General features: G+C 36.6%; 2 protein-coding genes across 4 annotated transcripts; one reads left to right on the plus strand and one right to left on the minus strand.

The window, feature by feature from the left end:
- The first annotated feature begins 21,373 nt into the window (after positions 1-21,373).
- On the plus strand, positions 21,374-25,067 carry LOC145124367 (uncharacterized). 3 transcript variants are annotated; one of them, XM_079059685.1, is made up of 7 exons: positions 21,374-21,909; positions 22,617-23,126; positions 23,266-23,376; positions 23,490-23,588; positions 23,685-23,732; positions 23,839-24,269; positions 24,373-25,067. In XM_079059685.1, the coding sequence occupies exons 1-7, from the start codon at positions 21,426-21,428 to the stop codon at positions 25,012-25,014; spliced, it is 2,325 nt and encodes a 774-aa protein (XP_078915811.1). In that variant the 5' UTR covers positions 21,374-21,425; the 3' UTR covers positions 25,015-25,067. The 3 variants fall into 3 exon arrangements, with proteins under 3 accessions (XP_078915811.1, XP_078915812.1, XP_078915813.1); XM_079059686.1 differs by having other exon boundaries at positions 23,278-23,376; XM_079059687.1 differs by having other exon boundaries at positions 23,332-23,376.
- A 669-nt stretch (positions 25,068-25,736) lies between these two features.
- Positions 25,737-27,520, minus strand: LOC145126262 (F-box/LRR-repeat protein At4g29420-like). Its single transcript, XM_079061665.1, has 2 exons — positions 27,011-27,520; positions 25,737-26,791 (listed from the first exon to the last, which is right to left on the minus strand). The coding sequence occupies exons 1-2, from the start codon at positions 27,477-27,479 to the stop codon at positions 25,899-25,901; spliced, it is 1,362 nt and encodes a 453-aa protein (XP_078917791.1). The 5' UTR covers positions 27,480-27,520; the 3' UTR covers positions 25,737-25,898.
- Positions 27,521-27,989: the final 469 nt, after the last annotated feature.

Consider the following 27,989-nt stretch of genomic DNA (forward strand, 5'->3'; position numbering starts at 1 on the left):
ATGAAGTAGTTGCTAACGGTTTTGGAGTCCAATTTCTTTTCATTCGGCCTATAAGGCTTTGCCTCAGCTGGACATCCCCAAATACGAAGATGAGTTAAACAAGGCTTTTTCCCTGTCCAAAGCTCATAAGGTGTTTTAACAGCTGCCTTAGTTGGTACTCTATTAAGAATGTAAGCTGCAGTCTTAAGTGCTTCACCTCAGAGTGACTCTGGTAAAGTAGAATGACTTATCATACTCCTTACCATATCCTTAAGAGTTCTGTTGCATCTTTCAGATACACCATTCATGCTAGGCGAACCCAGCATTGTGTATTGTGGGACGATTCCACATTCCTCTAGGAATTTAGCAAAAGGTCCTGGACGTTGGTCACCCGATCTGTCATATCTGATGGGTTTTGAGCATTCTAACACTTCCTAAGTGTACATGCAACCCTAATAACCTTGGATCTATGTTTGTCTAATAATCATGCAAAGTTGAATTCCAAGGTTATATTCCTATCTAGCATACATGGGGAACATTTTTAACTTGAATGAAAGATAGAATAACTTACCTTGTTGTTGATTATGATCCTTGAAACCTTGTGAGCCTAGCACCCCAAGTGTGATGCCTCAAATGCTTCACACAACACCAAATGCAAAGGAGTAAACTTTGAGAGAATCTTACACTTGCAAAATCGGCTCTAGCCCTCTTGTTTCTTAGTGTCGCCAATTTTGGTGGAGAATGGGTTTCTTATATAGTGTTGACACATCTAGGGTTACACCATGTAAACCCTAATGTGTCATGACTCTTCATTTCCATGACCCATGGGTTTGTAACTCCCATGGAGCATCCATGGAGCATCCTATGGGTGGAACCCAACTTGATAATCCATGGAGCCTCTTAGCCCACTATATAAGATATGGAAGATTTACATAATCTACCCATATATTTAATTAGTTATCTTTTGATCACTTAATTAATTCTAAATTAATTCTTGATCAAACTAATTAAATAATATTATTAATATATTAGAACTTATAATATATTAATAAACCATAAGTGTTATTTCTCTCATTTTAGTTTATCCAATTGCATGGTGCCATGCAACCCAAATGGACCATGCCGAGTCGGGTCAAGTACATACCAGAAATAGTTATGGACTTAGACACCTTATCCAACAGTCTCCCACTTGGATAAGTCTAATAACTATAACTGCAATACTTCAGGAACCGATCGGCAATCGTAGCTCTTTCAAGGTCTCTCGGAACTGAGAAGATGATGATACGCCATTTAAGATAAGTGATCATATAATCCTCTGTTCTAGATATCAGCCGGACAAATACATGGAACAGTGTCTTACTTTGTGTCCAACAGTTTGTTTCCCGATTTCCGATTTGTTTGACAAAGAACTTAATTGAACACATAAACTTAGTTCTGACCGGGCCCGGTACATAGGTCAAAACAAAATCATCGAGGGGCCCAGATATCAGCTTCTAATCCAAGAAGGAACAGATAAACTTCGACTCATATGTTTGTTCTACCACTCATTGAATTATACACAAAAGCACGTTTTATAACATCGAGTTACCAATGCGTTAACGTACAATCAATGCATAACCAACTCATAAGTAACAAATCATATCTCTAGGTTTGAAGACTTATATGATATTACCGTCTCACGATCACTCGAGATAAATTCCATGAAGTGATTCCAGTGAGCGTGGGTTGAGTCCAATGCTCAGAACTTATGAGCACTCATGAGTGTTGTAGCCATGTCCAACAACTTAGACCTCTGCAACCAATCATGACAGTCTTGATTCATACCTACTTCCGACATATGACCGACTGTGGAGGTTCGAATAATATGATATACCAAACATAATTATTCTGGAAGTCAAAACATGCAAAAGAAATATAGTAAACGATCGACAAGAGATAGCAACACTTTACTTATAAAAAAACACCTTTTATTCATCATCTAATGTCAATTACACTTTACAAATTTCAAGGTTATCTAACTACTAAATCTAATATCATCCTTCAGCCCTATGCTCCGAGCATGCTGGAGATGCTTAACCCGAGTCAGTCCCTTCGTGAGGGGATCTGCTGGATTCTCATCCGATGATACCCTCTTTGCCACGAGGAGTCCTTCTTCTATTCGATGTCTGATGAAATGGTATTTTCTGTCGATGTGTCTGGATCTCCCGTGATCCCTTAATTCCTTGGCTAAGGCAACTGCACTTTCACTATCACAGAAAATTTCCATTGGATCTTTAATAGCTGGTACAACTCCAAGGTCTCCAATGAAGTTCTTCAGCCATATCGCCTCCTTTGCTGCCTCGCTAGCTGCTATATACTCTGATTCGCAAGTTGAATCAGCCACTGTCTCTTGCTTGGAACTCTTCCAAGAAATTGCTCCTCCATTTAAGGTAAAGACCCAGCCTGACTGAGAGCGGAAATTATCCCTATCAGTCTGAAAGCTAGCATCACTATACCCTACAACTCTCAAGTCTTCACTCCCACCGAGGGTAAGGACCCAGTCCTTAGTCCTCCGTAGGTACTTGAGGATATTCTTTACCGCAGTCCAGTGTGCCTTGCCAGGGTTCCCCTGATACCTGCTAACCATGCTCAAATCAAAGGCTACATCAGGTCGAGTACACGTCATAGCATACATGATCGATCCTACAGCCGAAGCATAAGGTATTCGACTCATTTCTGCTATCTCAGCCTCAGTACTAGGGCTTTGTGTCTTACTCAATCTGGCGTTACTCTGGATGGGTAACTCTCCTTTCTTGGAGTCCTGCATGCCGAATCTCTTCAGCACCTTATCCAAGTAGGTACTCTGACTAAGTCCAATTAGTCTTTTACTCCGATCTCTCAAGATCCTTATCCCTAGAATATAGGCAGCTTCTCCTAGGTCCTTCATAGAGAAACACTTCCCAAGCCAGGACTTAACTTCCTGCAGAGTTGGGATGTCATTTCCTATGAGTAGTATGTCATCCACATACAATACCAAAAAGCTAACTATACTCCCACTAGCCTTGACATATACACAAGATTCATCTTCACTCCTAGAAAAGCCAAATTCCTTGACTTTCTCATCAAAGCAAAGATTCCATCTGCGAGGTGCTTGCTTTAACCCATAAATGGATTTCTCAAGCTTACACACTCTATTAGGGTACTCTGTGTTGAAAAAACCCTCTGGCTGACTCATGTAAACATCCTCAGCCAACTTTCCATTAAGGAAAGCGGTTTTGACATCCATTTGCCATATTTCATAGTCATGAAATGCAGCTATGGCTAACAGAACCCTAATAGACTTAATCTTGGCCACTGGAGAAAAGGTCTCATCATAATCAACTCCCGGAGTTTGTGAGAAACCCTTTGCAACCAGTCGTGCCTTATAAGAGTGTACATTACCATCCATGTCGGTCTTCTTCTTGAAGATCCATTTGCACCCTACAGTCTTACGACCTGGTACATTCTCAACCAGGTTCCAAACTTGATTGTCATACATAGACTGTATCTCGCTGTCCATTGCCTCTTTCCACTTGGCTGACTCAGGGCCTGCCATGGCTTCTGCGTAACTGTTAGGTTCATCCAGACCTATCAGTGTCTCATCACTGATAAGTGTATCACCTTCCGCAGTAATATGGAATCCATAGTAATGCTCAGGTGCATTCCTAACCCTTGTGGAACGCCTCAGAGGTACAGACTTGTCAATTGGCTCAACAGGAGTTTCCTCCTCAAGTTGAGTGCTAGGGTTTGAAGTTCCTTCACCACTTGACTCTTGAATTTCTTCAAGGTCAACTTGCCTCCTACTGTCTCCTTGGCTTATGAACTCTCTCTCTCGAAAGAAAGCCCTCCTAGCTACAAAGACCACATTCTCACTAGGTCTGTAGAAGAGGTAACCAAAGGATTTCTGTGGGTAGCCGATGAAAATACACCTCTCACTTCGAGGTTCGAGCTTATCATGAGTCTCGCGTCTCACGAAAGCCTCGCAACCCCAAATCTTAGTGTGGTCTAGTTTGGGTACTTTACCAGTCCACATCTCATGAGGAGTTTTGGCAACTTTCTTTGTGGGAACTAGATTAAGGATATGGGTGGCAGTGTCTAAGGCATACCCCCAAAATGAGATTGGTAGCGAAGCTCGACTCATCATGGAACGAACCATATCCAACAAGGTTCGATTACGCCTCTTAGCTACACCATTCAACTGCGGTGTCCTGGGAGGTGTCAATTGTGAGACAATCCCACATTCCCTAAGATAGTCGAGGAACTCTGAACTAAGATACTCACCACCTCGATCGGATCGAAGCATCTTAATGTTCCTGCCCAATTGATTCTCGACTTCCTGTTTAAAATCTTTAAACCTCTCAAAAGTCTCTGACTTATGCTTGATTAAGTAGACATATCCATATCTACTGTAATCATCAGTAAAAGTCAAATAATAACGATTAACATCCCTTGTGGCATGTTTGAAGGGCCCACACACATCCGTGTGTATAAGATCCAACAAACCTTCACCCCTCTCACAAGAACCTGTGAAGGGTGACTTTGTCATTTTTCCAAGTAAGCATGATTCGCAACTATCATCTGACTTTAGGTCAAATGACTCCAATACTCCATCCTTTTGGAGTTGGCCTATGCGTTTCTTGCTTATATGTCCAATACGACAATTCCATAATGATGCTTTATCCAAGTTATTATCATTAACAGAATCAATACACAATACATTATATCCTAAGTTATCAACCACAGATACAGTTTCATACACGCCATCACAAGGTAATGCTTTAAAATAAAGAACATTATTAAAGAAAGCATTAATCGAACCAACTTCATTATCAAATGAAAAGGTGAAACCTTGTTTATACAATGCATGAAAGGAAATAATGTTTCTTGCCATTTCTGGCGAATAACAACACTTATTCAAATCTAAACTAAACCCACTACTTAGCGATAAAGTATAAACTCCAATCTTGGTGACAGGTAAAGCTTTCCTATTCCCCATGATTAAGTTTATTCTTCCATGCTCCACATTCTCACTTCTTCTTAGTCCCTGCAAATTAGAACAGATATGAATACCACAACCGGTATCAAGGACCCAAGAGTTAGAATGGGGTGAGTTATTAGATAAGATAGTGTAAATACCTGCATGGTTGGGTTTAACTTTCCCATCCTTCACATCTTGCTGGTACTTTGGGCAGTTCCGCTTCCAATGTGACTTTTCATGGCAATAGAAGCATTCAGCCTCTTTAGGGTCAGAAGAAGAAGTGACAAAACCTTTCTTGGTTCCACTTGAAGAAGAGCCATCAAGGGTCCTAGCCTTGGTACCCTTCGAAGAGCTCTTCCTCTTCTTCCCTCTACCTTTCCCGATTGCCAAAACCGGGGCGGAGTTTGGAGTAGGAGTGTTAACAACCGACTTACCCTTAAGACCTGTTTCTGCGGTCTTGAGGAGTCCCTGAAGTTTGCTGAGTGTGACCTCTTCCTTATTCATGTGATATGTCATGCGGAATTGATCATAGCACGATGGTAAGGAGTGCAAAATGATATCTATTGCAAGCTCCTCAGGGAAGTTCACATTAAGCTTCAGCAACCGATCCACATACCTTTGCATTTTCTACATGTGGCTCGTGACGGATTCCCCGTCCTTCATCATGGTTGTTATGATAGAGCATATGATTTCATACCTCTCTTGTCGTGCACTTTGATGGTATCTTTCCATCAGATCTTGGTGCATTTCAAAAGGGTAGAAGTCCTCATAGGACTTTTGGAGTTCCGCTGTCATGGTGGCCAACATGATGCATGCCACTTTTGTAGCATCCCTTTCATGTGCCCGGAAGTCAGCGATCTCCTGGGGAGTTGCAGTGGTCTCATCAATCTCCTTAAGCTCCTTGTCAAGGACATATTCTTTGTCCTCGTAGCGGGTAATCATCCTGATGTTTCTGATCCATTCATTGAAGTTGGATCCATCAAAAGTGACTTTCCCACACAAGTTCATAAGGGTAAAGGAGCCATTAGGATTAGATCCAGAAGCAGCATTGTTTGAAGACATCTGAAAGAAGAGAACAAGATTAGTTTAGATATTAAGAGAGTCCTTAATAAAACACCCAAATGTAATATTAAGGCTAGGATCCAATCACAATATATTATAACTTAGAAGAGGTATGCCGTAATCCAAGCTATAACATATTTGAAAGGTGGGTGAATGACGATTCACCAATTTCCACCATGAAAAACGAAATATAGATATTAGGTTTTTAATTGGTTCTTAGAAATTCATAGATTCTTTTGAGATTCAATGAACTTTTCAAAGGCATGTTTCAATCTCGAGTGTGCCCTCCAAGTTTTGTGACTGGGATACCGAGGATCACAAAACGAGGTGTGAAGTAACCATGCAAATCACTTGGTACCCTCAAGGTTTATCACTCAATTGATGTGCCGGTAAACCACACACGCTCCACCGATGCTATGGTAAACCTTAAGTCACCCTTTACCTACCTTGTTAAGTCCAAGTTAGTGTGCCGGTTAACCACACACGCTCCACCAACGACTTAAACAAAGTGTAAAGTGTAATTTCATGGATTAGCACCTTATTCACATTTTCCTAAAGTAACTAAGATTGGGAATTTAATAAAAGCATTTAGTTACTTTATAATATTCATCATACTTTTAATGAGAATTTATAAGTCCTTGTCTTACCCGTTCGGCTAACGACCCTCCATCGATCAAGGAAGCGGTGGGTGAGAGTGGACACCCATTAAGTTGCCATTTTATAGGCAACAACCTTATACCCCCCTTATAGACCGGCTTCGTGAATGAGGCGTACTAGCGGTAAGACGACTTGACGTTATACATATATATATTAGTAACTTATAATATTATAAAGTATAAGGGTTGAATTTTAACTTTTAAAATTCTAAGGGTTGGAACTAAAGTTTTAATCAAGACTTTACATGTTCCAAAACTTGAGGGCAAGTTTTGTAAACTTCCAAAACTTTTCATTTCTTATAACTTATGAATTAATTGAGTAATAAAAATGAAGACTCTTCATTTTTATAACTCTTGTGTTCTTTTAATGGCTTTAATAAAAGTGAGACTTTTGGTTTTCCATAACTTGAGGACAAGTTATGGACTCCATTAAAACACATTATGATCATGAATTAAACTACCATGAAGGTTACAAACAATTCCTATGATCATCTAATCTTCATAAGTTCAAGAACATGAATATGAACACTTTCAAGAATCAAAAATTACACTTAAAAAAAACTTGTAATTTTAATAATTGCCATTGTAAATGGATTAGCATAAACATTACACCATCTAAAACAATCTTTAAAATATCAAAACAGTTTAGGGTAATGTTTCTAGTCCATTTCCAGCAACAAATGTGCAAACTTTCATACGAGCAGAAAACAGAAAAATGGTTTTTTTTCAAGCTGTTTGCACACAAAAAAAACAACAAACAAACCTAGGCTCTGATACCACTGATGGGTTTTGAGCATTCTAACACTTCCTAAGTGTACATGCAACCCTAATAACCTTGGATCTATGTTTTTCTAATAATCATGCAAAGTTGAATTCCAAGGTTATATTCCTATCTAGCATACATGGGGAACATTTTTAACTTGAATGAAAGATAGAATAACTTACCTTGTTGTTGATTATGATCCTTGAAACCTTGTGAGCCTAGCACCCCAAGTGTGATGCCTCAAATGCTTCACACAACACCAAATGCAAAGGAGTAAACTTTGAGAGAATCTTACACTTGCAAAATCGGCTCTAGCCCTCTTGTTTCTTAGTGTCGCCAATTTTGGTGGAGAATGGGTTTCTTATATAGTGTTGACACATCTAGGGTTACACCATGTAAACCCTAATGTGTCATGACTCTTCATTTCCATGACCCATGGGTTTGTAACTCCCATGGAGCATCCATGGAGCATCCTATGGGTGGAACCCAACTTGATAATCCATGGAGCCTCTTAGCCCACTATATAAGATATGGAAGATTTACATAATCTACCCATATATTTAATTAGTTATCTTTTGATCACTTAATTAATTCTAAATTAATTCTTGATCAAACTAATTAAATAATATTATTAATATATTAGAACTTATAATATATTAATAAACCATAAGTGTTATTTCTCTCATTTTAGTTTATCCAATTGCATGGTGCCATGCAACCCAAATGGACCATGCCGAGTCGGGTCAAGTACATACCAGAAATAGTTATGGACTTAGACACCTTATCCAACAATATCTACCATAGTACTCACCACCACGATCAGATCTAACACATTTAATCTTTTTATTCAGTTGGTTCTCAACTTCATGTTTAAAAGATTTAAACATGTCCAGTGACTGAGATTTTTCATGAATAAGATATAGATACCCATAACGTGAGTAATCGTCTATGAATGATATAAAGTATTGTTGACCATTCCAAGAAGCCGAAGGGAATGGTCCACAAATATCTGTATGCATCAATTCTAAGACATCTGAAGACCTGGTGGCATCTAATCTTTTGGTTTTTGTCTGTTTTCCCGTTATGCATTCAACACAAATTTTCAAATCATTGAAGTTGAGGTTACTTAACACTCCATCTAACACAAGCCTATCAATTCTCAATTTTGAGATATGGCCTAAGCATTTGTGCCATAGTGTTGCTGAATTTTCATTATTTAATTTTCGCTTGGTACCACGTGAATCCACGTGCAAGGTTTCATTATATGAAGTAACAATATCAAGCATATATAACTTATCACAATAAGTTAGAGAACCAGTACCGATAACATTTGAATTTAATGACAAACTAAATTCACCATTTCCAAAAGAACAATAATAACCAGATTTATCCAATTTAGAAACAGAAACCAAATTTCGTCTAAAAGACGGTACAATGCAAGTGTCTTGAAAATCCAAATAAAAATCAGTATCTAGTAATAAACGAAATGTGCCAACTGCTTTGACTTCAACCTGCTTGCCATCACCCACATAGATGTATCTTTCAACATCATTTGGTTTTCGGTAGTTCAGGCAACCCTGCATAGAAACACTTACGTGAGTAGTAGCACCAGAATCTATCCACCAAGTATTTCTAGGTACAGAAACTAAATTAACCTCAGAACAGACCAAAGCACGGATTATACCTTTCTTAACTCGCCAAGCGTGGTATTTTGGACAATCCGGCTTCAAGTGACCAGGTTCTTGACAAAAGAAGCATTTAGGAGGTCCCAATTCCTTTTTCTTTTGATCATTGCCTAAATGTTGTTTCTTGTGCACTGGTCCCTTAGTAGCAACTTCTTTTCTCTTTCTTTTGCCCTTACCTTTAGAGGTACTAGCAAAATGAGCACTCTCAGTTGTTTCCTGCTTCATCCTTTCTTCTTCTTGCACACAAAAGGAAATGAGCTCATTAAGAGTCCATTTGCCCCTTTGACAGTTGTAACTGACCTTGAACTGGTTAAATTGTGCAGGAAGAGAAAGCAACACCAAATAAACTAGAAAATCATCAGAAAGTTCTAGTTTCAAAGCCTTAAGTTTTGAAGCAAGATGAGACATCTCCATGATGTGCTCCCTTATGTTTCCTTTGCCTTTATACTTCATTGAAATCATCTTTTGCAAAAAAGTACTTGTTTCAGCCTTATCATTTTTTTGCAAAACGTTGTTCAATTTCAGCAAGAAAATCTTTAGCATTAATAGACTGCTCATTCGCACCTCTAAAGGCTTCTGGAACGCCACGCTTAATGATCATTAGACTCATGCGATTTGAGCAATCCCATTTTTTAGCATCCCTTTTATTCTCCACTGAACTTGTGGCAGTAAGGATGGGTTGCTCAATCTAAAGTGCAAGGTCGAGAACTAACAGAATGTTCTCTTTCCATTCCTTGAAGTTAGTCCCATTAAGAACTGGAATGTGATTCAAGTTGGAAGATATTATGCCACAATTAGCATTTGCTGTATTTCAGAACAAAATATTAATTAGTTTTTATGCTCATTAAACCATAATTACAATCAATAAAATTCAAATTATGACATCAAAAGGTATCAACACAACTTTAATATCAAGTCTTTGGACAACAATATTAACTTGTAAGAGATATCTTGTATAAGTAGTAAAAATATTGACTACAAAACATGTTAATCAATAAGCCCCTCTTTGGATTGGCTGATTAATCACATGAAACCCAAAAAATTATCAAGTATTTACCACTATATATGTGTTTATCCGACCAAATATTAACCTACCTTTGGGTCGATTAATATCCGCATTGACAAACACATAAACCATAAAAATTTAATAATAATATTTGACAATAAATCATCCCGTTTAACAAGTCCCTCTTTGGATTGACTTATTAATGACATGTAACCGAAAATAATTGTCGCATACTCATTATCATATTCGTGTTTATTCGGCAAAATATCAACCTACCTTTTGGTCGATTGGTATCCGCAATAATAAACTCATAAACCGTAAAATTTAGATTCTTAGAAAATTAATTTTCAAAAAAAAACATCACTTTGTATCAATAAATTTGCCAAGAAAATAAATAATGTCATAATTGAATTTATTGACAAACCATTAAAAAATTTGACCAAGTAAAAATAAAATACAGATTTATGACAATAATAAACTGCTATTAAGTTGAGTACTTGAAAATAAGTATGCAGTTTTAATTTAGACAATAAAGCCTTCAAACAAATAAAACGTTAATAACATAGAAACATTTTATTTATTCATTTATTTTTATAACGATACGAAGAATAAATAAGCAAATAAAGTTGCTTATCAATGAAGGTATATTCTATGTATAATGACTTAACGAGAATAAATGTTTCCGTCATTTTAATAAAATTGAATATTATACACAAAAATAAATAAATAAATAATCTCACAGGCAAATCTGCACGCAAGACAATATTATGAACCATGAATTTCGCTAAATAGTAAATTCAAAGAAAATATTAACCAAAGTCTAATTATATATTAATGAATATAGTGCATATAGTACAAGTTTCAAGCATTGAGTGGTCACTGTCAAAAGCAATAGTACAACTGCTTCCATTGACAATTGAAAAGCAATGCCCAGAAAGCAGAGAAAAGCAAATGGGTTGTCAAACAAAGGTGCAACATTGAGTACATATATTAATAAAAATATTTAATGAAGCATGCGATCTCGATCTTAATATACATCTCACACCCTTCTTTCAATCAACAGTCAAGAAAAATCAAGCATACGATGAAATATATAATTCATGACGTGACGAAGAAGAAACAGCTATAGATTTTAAAACAACAAAAAATTTCTAGTACCAAATTCGAGATTGCTCTGATACCACTTGTTAGTATTTAATAACTTAATCTATATATGTATGCGGAAGCTTTCAAGGTCGGACCCTTGAAAATCGAATCTGGATAAAAGAAAATAGTAGAAGGAGATTGTGTACCTCCTTCCATTGAAGCTTTTGGATCTAAAAAAAAAACTTGGTTTTCCACTTGATTTCAAAACAACCTCTAAGAACCCTCAGCAATCCAAATAAAGGAATTTGTGAAGTAATTTCGTCCTCTCTGATTTGCTTCTCATCACATATATTTATAAATGGAGATAAACCCTAATGTGAGAGATGGAAGGGATCTTGAGTCAAACCGGGAACTCAAGCCATAAATAGTAAGTGAATATCGGTCCATCAACAATCTTATAACTTGCCATAATAAATTGGATTTAAATAATAACAATTATATATGTTCATTTATAGAATGGTCTCATGATTTTCTAACAGATTGATCAAAGTAAATGTAAAAATATTTCCGTCCGTCCATTTTTTCTTCCCCCGTGTTTCACTGTGTCGATGGGCAGATGTAGCTGGCTGATTTTTGACACTGTTGTTAGATTAATCCAGAAAAAGTGGGACTTTAAGTTGTAGGGGTAAAATTGGAAACTTGCCATTTAAATAAAGTTTGTATTAGATAAGCATTCTAATCCTTTTAGTATACATAGGATAAATGTTTGATGTTTTTATTAATAAGTTTTTGCTTTGAATAAACGTTACTTGCACCAAAGAAAAATTTCCCAGTATCTTTTTCTTCCCCTGTTTCCTGTGTGCTCTGTTTTCTGCCTGTATCTTTTTTCTGTGTTTTTTCTTCACTTGTACCTAGGTGATCAAAGACTAATATCCAGTTTGAAACTAACATTTGTCTCTACAGAATATAGATCAATCAATCTTCAATTAAACGTCTACGTTTTTTATTTCTTCAAGTTCATCTCAATCTAAAACGCCATTCAAGACAGTTTTCCTCAATATTGTATAAAACTGAGAGGTGTTGAGTCGGTGAGTTTTGGCACTGATTATTGGGTTTAGTCCTGCTGGCATTAATTGGACCTATTGCCACTGGTTTCTGCATACTATGAGTTCGCTACATATGCATGGAGTAAAGATTAGTAATTCATGTTTGTATTCTCCAGTAATGCAATTGGAAAATTTCATTATGTGGCGATGTGTAATGACAGTAATGTTAAAACCCCTGACGCTGATTTTATGCTCAGTTAGGAAGTCCTTTGTAGGATCTTAATATCACCTGTTGTTACTTGTCAGACATAGATGATTGTTACTTAATTGTGAATTGTCTGGAAATCAATATTAAGTAGTTAATTCGGTAGTTAATTGTCATATTTAACTATTCTAAACAATCTGTTTGCCCCAGTTAGGGGCTGTTTGATATAAGGCTGACTCGGTGAGGTCAGTCTATTTGTTACACTAAAAAAATCACTGACTCAGTCAGCTGTAGCTGACCCAACATCTTACCCGGTACATGTATTACGTTTTTTTTTTTTTTTTGAAATATTTTTCTGATGTTGGGGTGTTGTATGAACTAAATCTATTGGTATGTTTATCACAAGTTCATCTGGGAAAAACACATCTTGGTATGATTATGAACGAAATCTGATGTTAGGATTGTTATTTCTAAAATCTATCTTCCTATGTTGAATGTTCTTACATTTGTTGGTATGTTTATGAATGAAAAAAAAAAACTCTGTTTTGTGTATAAAGTATGGAATCAGATTGTATGATTAATGACATCAGAATTTCTTGGTATGATCTTGTTGAAAATACATACTGTTAGTGTATATATTATTATCATAGTTGTCAACTCGGAACTCGACTCGTGTCTCGAAATCCAAAATTTTAACTCGTGACTCGAATCGTAACTCGACTCGTAAGAGTCATGACACTATATATATATATATATATATATATATATATATTCTACATGATATAATATTTCTTGATTATTACATATTTTAAAATGAAATTAACAAGACTCACAAGTCTAATAGTTGAAAATTTACTTTTATATGAAAAAAAGAAAACAATCAAAAGAAATGAACTATAACCACTTTTTTGGTGGCTGCACAAAGACCCAGTTAATTTAAAGCGCATGAAAAGATTGTGGCCAATGCTTCTTATTAATATATTACACCTAGTTAATTTTAAATTTTATTTGAAACCCTAGCCGCTTTTCTTACCACCTCAAATATTTCCTACCATCACGTGATTTCTCTTTTCAACCTCATCTTTTCACCAAGAAAGAGATGAACTTGTTTCCACTTGCTTTTCCTACTACCTCACATCTCTCCCAACATTTTCTCGACCAAAGCAGAATCTCAAAACTTAGAGCCAACAACAAATCGAGGCACTACAACCGCTAAACAACTATACATACCGCTAAACAGCTCACAGGTTTTATGACTCGTCCGATTTACGAGCCAACTCGACTCGGTCCGAGTCACGACTTAAATCGGATTTTTTACGAGTCAGAAGAAAAACGAGTCATGTTACGAGTTGCCTCGTTTTGGGTATCAAATGGCTCGACTCGTACAAATCAACTCGTGACTCGTACGAGTTTAACAACTATGATTATTATATGTGTATAATATTCATAGATAACCCTTTTATATGTATTGCGTATTAGTCAGCCCATGCTTTATACTTAGCCCAATACTTTTGTACATGTATTTATTTGGAATAATGGAATACGGCTCATTATGGGAGAATACCATTTGTAACATGGTATCAGAGCGCAGAATACCCTAGCCGTATTCCTTTGTCGTTCACTCCTTCGATGCATCTTCTTCCTCTGTTCTTTCTGTTTCTTCTCATATCTTCCTGTTTTCTTCTTCTGTTAGTTCCATGGTGACAGAAGCAGCCTCCTCTAATCCGAAGACTACTCCCACAGACAAGTTTTATGGGATTACAAATATAAAATCCTATGATCCTCTTCTTCTTGATCTTGATAGGCTCAATTATGACTTCTGGAAGGAACTTTTCCAAACCCACTGCATCGGATACAAAGTCTTTGGCCATCTCGATGGCACCTCCAAAAACACAACCGATTATCCAGAATGGGAAACTGTTGACAACATTGTCAAATAGTGGTTGTACGGAACCTTAACTCAACCCGTCCTCCAGTCCATTCTTAAACCCGGTGCCACTGCAGCAGATGTATGGAAAGCTATAGAAGATTTATTCCATGAAAACAAAGAAACCAAGGCCCTGGAGCTCGATGATGAATTGAGAAACATAGTGATTGGAGACTTGTCTATAATGGAATATTGTAACCGCATTAAATCCATTGCCGATCTTCTTGCAAATATTGGAGCACTGGTACCCGAGCGAAATCTGGTCATCTACGCCTTCAACGGATTATCCCAAAAATATGCTCTAGTTGTCACTACAATTCGTCATCAAAAACCCTTTCCTACATTTTTTGGGATGAGATCTATGCTTACTCTTGAGGAACGCTCTATGATGAAGGGTCAAAATCGGTTGGTTCAAGCTTCTCATTATGACCATCCTTCCTCTCCAACGATTCTTGCCGTTGAACATCACAACCGGGCTCCAAATCCATCGCGTGAGAATCAAAATAATGGTCAAAGTGGGAGTAGAGGTGGTGGTCGGAACCACCGTGGCGGCGGAAGAGGAGGACGATCCGGCAGAGGTCGTGGTCCGTCTCATGGTCAACAGGTCCGTCATCGTCTCAATTTCAGTTCAGTAGGTGGGGAGGTTTCATGCCTTGGCAGCCATGGCGGCCTCCTCAGCGAGGTCTTCTTCCAACGCCTCTAGCTTCAGCAAATACTACCCCCTCGTGGGCTCCATCGATTGGCCCAAAACATCAGCAACAACAAAGGCCCACTTCTGCAGCCCCATTTCCTCAGCCTTGGGCTTCTGCAACAACAGCCCAACAACAGGCCTTTTTCAGCGCTGGACCTCCTCACTATCAGCCCAACACATGGCATGTTACTCAACATTTTAATTACTCAGATCAGCCCACTACTCTCCCTGAGGTGTTTAGCACCATGAGCGTTAAGGACCCAGGCACCACGGATTGGTATATGGACACGGGGGCTACTGCTCACCTCCACGCCAACTCAGGTATACTAAATTCCTCTAGCAATAAATGCATTAATTCTAATTTTTCTGTTTTAGTCGGAAATGGATCTCGTGTTCCGGTCACTAAAATTGGTCACTCATCTATTGCCTATAATCCTTTTCGTCCCCTAAATCTTAAAAATGTCCTTATTACCCCTCAGATTATTAAAAACCTCATATCTGTCCGTCAATTTACCCGTGATAATAAATGCTCTATTGAATTTGACGAATTTGGTTTTTCTGTGAAGGACTTCCTAACCAAACAAATCCTTTTCCGATATGATAGCACAAGTGATCTATATCCGGTTACAAGTCCTGCTCCTCAAGCTTTTGTCTCTGCTAGCTCTTCCCTATGGCACCAAAGACTTGGTTATCCCAGTCAACATGTTTTTCAACATTTAATTTCTTGTAATTCTATTTCATGTAATAAAAGGGACTCTCCCTTATTGTGTCATGCATGTCAACTTGGCAAACATGTGCGTTTATCTTTTAAGTTATCTAAAACGGATGCTTTATTTCCATTTCAAGTTATTCATTCTGATGTATGGACTTCTCCTATTCAAAGTCATAGTGGCATAAATTATTATGTTATTTTCCTTGATCAATTTACTTATTTTCCTTGCTTTTTCTTGGATATCCTTTGAATCACAAAGGTTTCCGTTGTCTTAATCTCCACACTAAACAAATCATCATCTCCCGTCATGTCACTTTTGACGAAACTGTCTTCCCGTTTGGATCCATGACTCCGATCGATTCTCCCAATTATGATTTTCTTGATATTGAAGACTCAAGAAACTATTTTAATGATCCAAACACTCCTTGTCGCCCCATTAAATTTACCCACACTCCTCCTTCTCACACTCCCGTGAATCAAATTACTACCTCCGATCAGTCCTCTACGGCTTCTACCAACTCCTCTCAAGATACCTCTTCTAGTAGCCTCTCTCCTCCTTCTGTCAAACCTATGCCTTCATCGGTTCCACATCGCTCACACCCCATGGTCACTCGTGCTCGCCATGGTATTCATAAGCCCATCCAAAAACTTAATCTTCATACTGACACCAGCACCTCTTCTTTATCGCCTCTCCCACGTAATTACTTTGAAGCTTTTCGTGATCCAAACTGGCTAAATGCAATGAAAGATGAATATGATGCACTTATTTCTAATGAGACTTGGGTACTTGTACCTCGGCCTCACAATGCTAATGTGGTTAATTGTATATGGTTGTTCAAGAAGAAATTTAATGCAGATGGGTTTTTAGCTCGATACAAGGCACGATTAGTTGCTAACGGGCGTAGTCAACGCCTAAGTGTTGACTGTGACGAGACTTTTAGTCCTGTTGTTAAACCGGCCACTATTCGGACGGTACTTAGTCTAGCGGTTTCTTATCATTGGCCAGTTCATCAGTTGGATGTGAAGAATGCTTTTCTTCATGGTCATCTTAAGGAGACAGTGTACACGCACCAGCCACCGGGTTTTCGTAATTCATCCACACCGGACCATGTCTGCCTCCTCCAAAGATCTTTATATGGGCTCAAGCAAGCACCTCGTGCCTGGTATCATAGATTTGCTCAGTTTATCACTCGTTTCAGTTTCACAAATAGCAAATCAGATTCTTCTTTATTTGTCTATAGACATGGTGACCACATTGCATATCTGCTTTTATATGTTGATGATATCGTTTTGACTGCATCATCCACAGGTCTTCTTCAACAAGTTATTACAACCTTACAGTCTGAGTTTTCCATGACAGTTCTGGGTACGCTAAACTACTTCATTGGTATTGTTGTTTCTCGGGATCGACAGGGCATGTTTTTATCTCAGCAAAAATATGCAACTGATATTTTGGAACGTACAAACATGGCTAACTGCAAATCTGCTCGTACTCCTGTTGATACCTCTGCCAAATTTGACGGCTCAAGTCCTCCAGTCTCCGACCCGACCCTCTATCGCAGCCTCGCTGGTGCTCTTCAATACTTGACTTTCACTCGTCCGGATATCTCCTATGTTGTTCAACAGGTCTGTTTATACATGCGTGACCCGCGGGAACCCCATTTGTTTGTGCTTAAGCGGATTCTCAGATATATACGGGGTACTTTAGATCATGGCCTACAACTCCATGCTTCTCCATCTCGTGGGTTACTTGCTTACTCAGATGCTGACTGGGCTGGGTGTCCCTCTACCCGACGCTCCACCTCTGGTTACTGTGTTTTTCTTGGTCCGAATCTCCTTTCATGGTCTTCAAAGAGACAAGGCACGATTTCTCGGTCTAGTGCCGAAGCTGAGTATCGTGGTGTTGCGAATGCAATTGCTGAGATGTGTTGGTTGCGCAACCTGTTACGTGAATTGCTTTATCCTCCCTTGTCTACTACTTTGGTTTATTGCAACAATGTCAGTGCGGTTTATTTGTCTTCAAATCCAGTCAACCATCAAGGCACAAAGCACATTGAGATTGACATTCATTTGTTCGAGACAAAGTCGCTATGGGTCAGAGTCGTGTTCTTCATGTACCCTCATCGTATCAGTATGCTGACATCATCACCAAAGGGCTTCCATCGTTTTTATTTCTCGATTTCAGATCCAGTCTGAACGTTCGTTCGAGACCTCCCGTTCCTACTGCGGGGGGCTGTTAGTGTATATATTATTATATGTGTATAATATTCATAGATAGCCCTTTTATATGTATTACGTATTAGTCAGCCCATGTTTTATACTTAGCCCAATACTTTTGTACATGTATTTATTTGGAATAATGGAATACGGCTCATTATGGGAGAATACCATTTGTAACACATACATATATAAATATACATTGTACATACAAAAATAAAAATAAACAGATTATATAGAAACTGTGGTGGTGTAATCCAACAGAGAAGAGTGGTGGTGGCGGTATTCTGACTGTATGTCTTTTCGTCCTCATCGTGGTCGACATCGCCGGGGACACTGTTGTAGTCGACGTCACCGATGTCGTTGACGTTGATGCTAACCTTCGTCGGTGAAAATCTGAGTACGTCGATGGGGTTTCGCCGTTAAAGGTGACCTTCGCCGCTAAAGGCGTCGGTAGTAATGGCTATTGTTCATGTTGTGTTGGATGCATATAATTAGTTTTACCAAACAATATACTAATTATGTATTTTGTATGTAGGTTTTTAAAACGATTGCATTTGAGTGTGTATGCCGATGCGGATACGGATATGGATACGGATACAGATACGGACACGATACAGATGTGGATTATATTATCTCTAACAATCTTGTTGTTCCAGTTTAAGAATAGTTAGTTAACACCCATTTCAGCATATGTTTTAACACCTGAATGTAAAAACCAACACGATGATCGCAGTATTTGTCAAAATGACAAACTTTTTCACTTTTTGTACAAAATGATCACCAATTTCTGAATGGTTTCGATCGGGATTAACGAAATTGTTGTTTGAATGATCCCCGACACAATGAAAACCTTCAGATTTTGTAGAATATTGAAAAAATAAATCATATATTGCAAGATAAATGTTCAAATATATGATTTCTCTTTGATATTTGAAGCTTTCTTTTTTCCTTTTTTTTTAGAATATTGAAAAAATATATGATTTCTCTTTGATATTTGAAGTTTTCTTTTTTTTTTTTTTTTTTTTTACTTTTTCGTTTTTTTTTTGTGTGTTGAGACTATGGAAAACCAATTTCACTAATCATAGAATCACTCATTTTTTTTGAACCGGCAAATATAATATATAATCTATTCCTAAACTAACACCTAAATCCACATATGTCCACGACGGACTTGATAGGCCATTTCGTCATTTCGTTAAATCTCTCCTTATAAAATGGTCAATGTTGTTATTATTCCTATTTAAGAATTAAAAATATATAACATCGTACGCTTTTTGTGGTCACATGTGTAAGCAATAATTAGAGCATCTATATTTAGTGGGTTTCTTTTTGAAGGTCCCACCAGCTTCAATAATAAACCAAAAATTATTCTTGGTGTAACCTTTCTATTTACATAAAGATTTCTTAGTTCCTCACTTTCAATTTATTTAGTAATACTTTTTTTTTTTTTTTTTGCATTTCAATGTATCAACTTATTCTGTTGAAAGTATATATCAAATGTTTATGATCTGTCACAAATTATAAAAAGAAAATATCGTCAATACTTTAAAACTATACCAACATAGAATATATTTGATATTTACTTCAATCATAAAAAATATTAAAAATGTTTTTGTATGATTTCATATACAAAAGTTACTTTTTTTAAAGGAATTTGATAACAATATTATATTTCGCAGAACACAGAAAATTTTAGTTTTACGTTCTACTTACACCGCTTTTCTTTTTACTTTTATTTGTATTGTATACTCTTATCATTTCAATATATTAACTAAATGTATTAGAACTTTATAACAAAAGATATTATGTCTTACGTCTAACAAATTACATCACTGAAAATCTTAGAGTCGATTCATTAAAGTGGGCCAGAGGGGCAGTTGGGTTTTCCAAATTATACCCTTGAGGACGTGTTTACTATTTTCTGAAGTTTGGAATTCTTTGTGTATTAACTCAACTACCTGGTCGGAATTGGAGCGGTGTTATGACTTATGATCGAGAAAGTTGGGAGACTTTATAGGAAGGGGAGGAAAGAATTGAAATCATTATGTGCATATTTCTTGTTGGTTGACCTTTTCGTCACTTTTTCATTGTTACTTATGAATAGTTGGAAGCCATGGATGATGAGATTAACTAAAGCGTAACTGAAATTTTTACTAGCTAGTTTGAACCGGGATCAAAGCTATGATCTAATACAAGTTCGGTGGTGCCAAAGGCACACTTTTAGTGGCGAATTTGATCCCTGAAATCGAAATGTGGGGGTAAGAGGGCAGAGCCCCTAGAGAGTTGATGTAAAAGATGGAATTTAACTTGGTTAGAATGCAGTAGAAAAACTTTTTCAGAAGTATGGAGTTATAGTTAAAGATCATATGATCTTGTAATGTAACACAAAGAATTGCCTAATATGGACCTGTGATACTAAGTTCTCAAACAGCTAATGGGATTGTTCAAAAACCTGTTGACTGTAGAAAAATTCTGGAAAAAAGTTTTAACTTGGTGATAACCAAAAATAACTTTCAAAAGCCGTATTTTGTCGTCCTTATCCATTTTGTGAGTTTAATTATAAGAGATACTCTGGTTTTTTGGATTAAAGAATTTGATACAACTCCTGCTACGTTTCTTGTGTGTGATTATTTTTATCATGAGAAAATGTCTGTGAAAATCGGACGTAGAAATATTTTTCAAGGAAAGTGATAAACACAATTTGATCACTATCCAAGCAATCAAATTTTCAATATCCTCATGTGCCTCCCACCTATATCTCAATCTAGCAATACCTGCTAAAGTTGGCAACGATTAAGACCTGGAAGGCTGGAATGCAGATTATTAGAATACTCCCATGTGAGTTTACACAATAAAAAAATATCAAAAAATAGTTTATCGAAGCACATTATTAGAAATACTGCCATTGAATTAATGAGACTGCCTTATATGACAGATAAGGTTAGCGGACCAGTAGATTGTGAATATTGAATTATTTAAACATTTTATTCTTGATTAAAGTGCTTCATCTGCAAAAAATACCGATCTAGCGTCAATAATGTTGATCTTGTGGAGCACAACAAATCTCTTCTTTGCTATGAAAGAATGATGTCTTTCCTAAAAGAATGAGGTCTTAATTTAAAGTGGTTTTTGTGGGCACCACACATGTGACCTTTATTATATCTTGATGAAGAAATGTCATAGTAAAATCTTCAGGTAAATAACTTTTGTAATTAATATTCCTTACCTCGTGAAACTTTTTTATATGTGGTGATTACTTTGGAATGATGCGATCTTATAGTGGCTTTGGTGGACCTCACAGATCAACTTCATCTTATCTTTCTATTTTAAAAATATAATAAGTTGGAAGGAGTATTCACAGAAAGAAAGAAAAAAAAAAGATAGAAAAAAAATGGCAAGCTCAAGCTCTAATGAATATGTGACAGTGGAAATTGGAGAAGGAAACACATACCCATACCCATCAAATGTTTATACCCCCAGTTTTATTAGCTTGAAGCTTAGTGGTAGGGATAACTATAGTATGTGGAAAACACAGATGATATGTCTCTTAAAGAGTCATGATATATTTGGTTTCATTGATGGAACATTCATAAGCCCTAATGAAGCCAGAAGTAGTAGTAGTGTTTCCGGAAAGGAGAAAGTGGGTGAGCATCACACTCATCAAAAGCTGTGGACACGATCAGATGCCCTTGTGAAGGGTTGGATTCTTGGTTCTTTATCTGAAGAAACACTCAGGTATGTTCTGAATCGCCTCACAGAAAAACCCCATCAAGAGAGAAATGAAGATCATGATTTCAGTGCAAAAGATGTTTGGCATGAACTGCAGACTATGTATGGTCCTGTTGTTCTTCCGCAAGTGTCACCTGTTGTTGAAGGTTCATCCTATCTCTTGTTTGCTAATCTATCATTAATTTGGGTTGGTGATCATTTAGATAAACGAAAGCATACCACTATTTATATAGTGAAAATGTATAGCCTTTACTGTATAGTAACCCAAAAGGTGAGTCAACCAAGCACTTGTTTTAACAAACAAGCTAAAAGAGATGCAAAGTATACAAATTTAACGGATAAAAAAAGTCTACCTAAAAACAAGATTTTTTTTTTCATCCTCCTTTAAAATCCATAATATACTAGACTACATAAGATCATATATTTTATATCTTGTAGTTTTTTCAACGTATTATGCAAATATAGATACACTACAAGATCGAGACAGAGAAAAGCAAATCCAGATAATATAAAGCATACCACTACTTGTACAGTAAAATATGTCTATATAGCTTTTACTTTTTTTTAAGCTATGACATTTGAATTAAATTTAAATAAAAAAAAAGTTTTACATAGACATAACGGGTAAACGAGAAACAAACTTTTATTGTATAGTCGTAAAAAAGAGTCGACCAAGCACTCGTTTAAACAAGATACAAAGTATACAAAATGGATAAAAGTGTATATACAAACAAGGAATTTTTTTTTCATCATCCTTTAAAATTCCTAATGTTTAGATTAGATTGGATCGCATCAGAGCACATATTTTGTATCTCGTAGTTTTTATCTTGATAACAAAATTATGCAAATATAGATACACTACTACAAGATAAAGACATAGCAGAGGAGCTTCAGAGATTGTACAGGTATACTCACTATGGAATTTGGGATTGGGTCGAAAGAATATTGAGTGAGGGAATGGTTACAGTGATAGACAAAATCACGAATAATGGCAACACCGCACTCCATGTAGCAGTCGGTGCTTCCAAGAAGCCGGAATTCTTAGAGAAATTGTTGGAAAGGATACCGGAGAACACACAACTCATGGATCTAAGAAATTCAGATGGAAGCACGCTGCTTCATGTTGCTGCTATTATTGGCAACACTGAAGCTGCTGACATCTTGGTGGCAAGGGAGCCTGATTTGTTGTTGGCCAAGGACAATGAGGGTCAGACACCACTGGCCCTGGCTCTTTCAAATATGAACACCCAAACAGCCCGACATCTTTTGGAGCACATCAATACTGATACACAGAAGGATGCTCTGTTTTCTGGCACAATTGGCGATGGCCTTCTAGTTACTCTTATTTCCTCTAAAGATTTCCGTAAGTTTCAACTGGACTCAAATTCCAGTAGTGAAAAACCTGCACACTTAATTGATATGGTTGATTTTGGAATATATATATATATATATATATATATATATATATATATATATATATATATATATATATATATATATAGGCTTTGCAATAGATTTGTTGAAGCATTACAAAACATTGAATACTGATGCTGTGCTGATGGCTATAGCTCAAAATTTCCCACGTGAACTCAACCGACTTGAAAATTTTATAGGTTTGTTGTTGTTTTTTTTTTTTAATCTTTAATTAATTGATATGTATGCTCCTTTACATTGTCAAATTATTTATCACTTCACCAAACTTCCTGCACACCACGTTTTATATTAGTTGTAGGGATTGGTGGATTACTTGAGAGTGCATATGAATTTTGTGAAACCATTTGCGATATTATTAATAGCAGACGGGTTTTCAGGTTGATCATTTATGGTAGGTCCAGATTTTATCTTTTCTTAGACTCTTAACTTGTTGGTTGAACATTCTGTAACCCCATCATTCTAACAAACATTCTATCACATGATGCAGGGACTGGCTTCATGCTTATGCCTTTGCTGTTTATCCCTGGAATATTAGGTAAGATGATCAACAAGTACCGTGATATTATTACTAAAAACAAAAGAGAGAAAAAAAGATCTATTTCTTTATTTGAGATGCTCATTTGGATCTATATATGTTGCAGTGTGGTTATTAATTAAAGAGATACTTGAAACTCATCAAGATGCTAGGAGACTGTTGTGGCATGTATCTGGGTGGATAAGGAGTGAAAACACTCCCACCTCTTACCATCACTATTATACAAATCCGATTCTTGAAGCCACCAGACAAAATGCATTCCAAGTTGTAGAAGTTATTGTGTTTCACTTCTCAAATGCATTTTGGAGTGCTAACCAAGATGGTCACAACATTATCCAATATGCTGTGATAAATCGCTCAGAAAAGGTGTACAACCTACTTTATCAGATGAGCGAACATAGGAATATATATCGAACAATTAGAGACTCCTATGGGAATAACCTGTTGCATCTAGCTGCAAGATTGGCACCTATCAACAAACTGAATCTTATATCGGGGGCAGCTTTACAAATACAACATGAATTGCAATGGTTTAAGGTATGAATCTCGATGATTCAAAATTGATATACCTGGTATTAAAAGACATGCCATTAGTATTTATCAGCCATGTGTAACATATTAACATAATGTAATGTTGTAGGAAGTGGAAAAATTCATTTGTCCTCTAAGCGTTATACAAAAAAACTCTTTCAACGAAACACCACAAATGATATTTACTAGAGAACACAAGGAGTTGGTGATTGAGGGAGAAAAATGGATGAAGTCCACTGCGGAATCCTACACAATCACAGCTGCATTAATCATTACCATTGTGTTTGCGGCAGCAATTACAGTGCCAGGAGGAACCGATCAAGACACCGTGATACCAGTTTTTACCAATAGCACCGCCTTCACAGTATTTGCAATATCAGATGCCATATCATTGTTCGCAGCTGTTACTTCATTGTTAATGTTTTTGTCGATTCTCACTGCACGTTTTGCTGAACAAGACTTTCTCTTTAAGTTGCCTACAAAGTTGATAATTGGTTTGGCTACCTTGTTCATCTCAACCACAGCCATGATAGTAGCTTTTGGTGCTACTTTGTACCTTGTATTTGGCCAAAGGAACTCAAGGATTCTTATTCCAATAGCTGTCTTGACATGCCTACCAATTACTTCCTTTGTGACCTTGCAGTTCCCTCTCATCCTATACTTGATGAGTGCCACATATGGTCGTAGTATTTTTGGTAGGAACAAAAGTTATTATGGTTTCTTTGATAAAGTATTTTTGGAGGAATATTGATTTGATAAGAAATTGGGAAATTAAAGATCGAAATTATAGAGCAAGTTCTGGAATGCCTTGTAATATTAGGCTTAATGCTTAGAAAATAATCTAGTTATCTCATCACTATACACCGTTATACACTTATACTAATACCCAAACATATAATTGCATCTTAAGTTTTATTGTTTCTAGATATGTTTTCTACTTTACTCGCAACAATATTAATGAAATGATCAATATCCATCAGTTTCTGCTTCTGCTTCTGATCTGATTTTCCCATGTCCTGGGATTGTCCATTCTTTCAACCCCTCATAATCGATCTGCTGATTTTCCCATGTCGTGGGATTGTCCATCCTTAAAAATGATAGTAATCATCCAATTCTTCACTAAATAACAATTTCCCAAAAAAAAGGTTTATCAATAAAATAGCAATGAAACCACCCTTATCAATGGAACAAATTACGTCATTCTGTCTAAATTAAATTACCAATAAACAACCATATATAGTTGTTCAGATAAAGTTTTTAACCCACTAAGCTCATTAAGTAAAAAAAAAAAACAACCCTATCAATGGAACAAAAAAATTGCAATTTCTTCTCTCATCCAAAAAAGTGAAACAATATGGGGATAAAAATTTACTCTCAATCTTCCATTTCTGCAAAAGATATAAACGCCCTTCTCATCCTCCTAATAAAAAATAGCCCTAAAAAGGTAGACCAGTCAAATTAACTACTAACTAATACAACAAATAAAGCATGGACATTGATAGTACCATATTATCTAATAAAACCAAATATTAGACATATAGATCATATTTACAACATAATTATCTATACATAACCCAAAAACAAGCAAAAAATCTATTTTTTTAATCCAAAAACCATGAAGACACCATTCAAAATTTACCCATTGGTTAGCCAAGAAACTTCCATTCCTTCTCTCCAAATTCCCCATTTCCAATTCACTTCCGGCCACTGAGCTGTACACCTTGAGATAAAGCTTTTCGATACATTAGCAATAACATCATGATGTATAAGCAATGAAACATCAACCAACTCCACACATTGATCCAACAAAGAAGCAACCGATGAAAAAGTCAACAAAGGGTCAACCAACAACAAATATGCACAAAATGTTTTCAACCCTTTTCTCCCATCCCAACTCTCCCAACTTTCCGCATCATAACACGCCTCTAATTCCGACCACAAACTTGAGTTAATACATAAAGAATTCACATTCGGGAAAACCTTGAACACCTTCTCAAGGGTAAATTTGGAAAACCCAACTGCCCCTCTCTCCCACTTTCTTGAATCAACTGTTAGATTTTCGACTGTTTTTGTAAATGGGAATTTTATGAGTAAGGAACCAATGTATAAAGACTCGAGCCAAAGGGTTTTTAAATTTAAGAACTTTTTGATTGTAAATGAGTCAGCATGATCAAGGGCAAGATGGAGATGAGATAACATGGGAGCTTCGATGTAAAGTGAAGTGGGTTTTATGCATTTGAGTCTTAGTGTGATGAGAGTGGGTGTGATTAGGGTTAAAGATGATGGGGCATTCGATACAGTCCAGTGACAGGTTTTGAGGTTAAGAAGGTTGATTTTGGGGAGTTTGAGACCTCCGACACCTACCAAGTTAAGAACTTGAAGATTTGGGAAGGATTTGTTCAACATGTTTAGGTCTTCATCGTCTAATCTTATGAATTCAAGTGTTAAAGTTGTTAGCATTGGCATTGGGTTGATGTTTTCTACTGATAGCCATGCGTTCTTCACCTCTAATTCAAGAAGATTATGACCTGCATCAATCAAAATTGCGTGCATCGATTAACTAGCAATCATCAACACCAGGTGAAATTAAGAACATATGAAGGTACATGAGCTTCCTAATTGATTGTCAGATCATAGAGAGGGGGTTTATCATTTCGCATCAGTAGAGAATTGAATTTTACAATATACTAACAGCATCAGAGGATGAAGAACATGAAATAGAATTCTTGCATATATGATGAACTTACAATACGCAGAAAGTAGAGGCAACAGGTCCGATCGACGCCAACAAGATTGAATCCAAAAGTCAGAAATTGAAAGCGATTTCAACCTTCCGCAAACCCTAGGTAGCCACTCCTTAACAAAATCTCCATGGGTGAGGTACAGATCATCATCCTCATCCTCAACGTCATCGTACGACACATTTCGGAGTGGTTTGTCGGTGCCTATACACACCGAATCGACAACCCTCAAATTCGATACAAGATTGAGGAAAATTGTCTTGAAGGGAGTAACAGATTGTGACGAACTTGAAGAATTCGATAACTTAGACCTTGATTTGATGTACCTTTCCAATGAACATTGAATATTGATTGATCGAAGTTCTGGAGAGACAATATCGAACGTCTTCCAAGCTAGTCGGCAGCGAGCTACGTCGGCCGAGTCGTCGAGTCGACTCAGTATATAGAGGGCTATATCATCGGGAAGTTTGTCCATGGACTGAGAGATACACAAGAAAAGAGAAAAAAACGGGTTAGAAATACTTATGAGTTATGTCCCTTTATTTTACCATAACATCACGTTATATTGGTAACTGGGTGTTAAACCCGTGTACCACACGGATTGATTAAAAAAAATTATAAATGAAGATATAAACTTTAAATATTTTCTTTAAAGAAAACATTAAATATCAAAGTGTACACATTAAGTATTTTTTAAAATAAAATTTCAAAATATATATACAAACAAAATGATGAATAAATAAATAATTCAATTTATATTAATAAAACAAACTACAGAAAAATAATTATATTTTGACCATATAACATTTTTTTAATTTGTCAATAAAAAGCAACAAAGTTTGATTTTTTTTTATATTTTGACCATATAACATTTTTTTTAGTTTGTCAATAAAAAGCAACAAAGTTTGATTTTTTTTATACAGACCATTTTGCCTAAAATGACAATGAACTTTAAAAAAAACATGTCAATTTTGAATTATATATA

The sequence above is a fragment of the Lactuca virosa genome, chromosome 7, assembly GCF_052849685.1.
Source record: "Lactuca virosa cultivar CGN04683 chromosome 7, Lactuca_virosa_CGN04683_v6, whole genome shotgun sequence".
In the NCBI taxonomy this organism is placed as follows: Eukaryota; Viridiplantae; Streptophyta; class Magnoliopsida; order Asterales; family Asteraceae; genus Lactuca; species Lactuca virosa.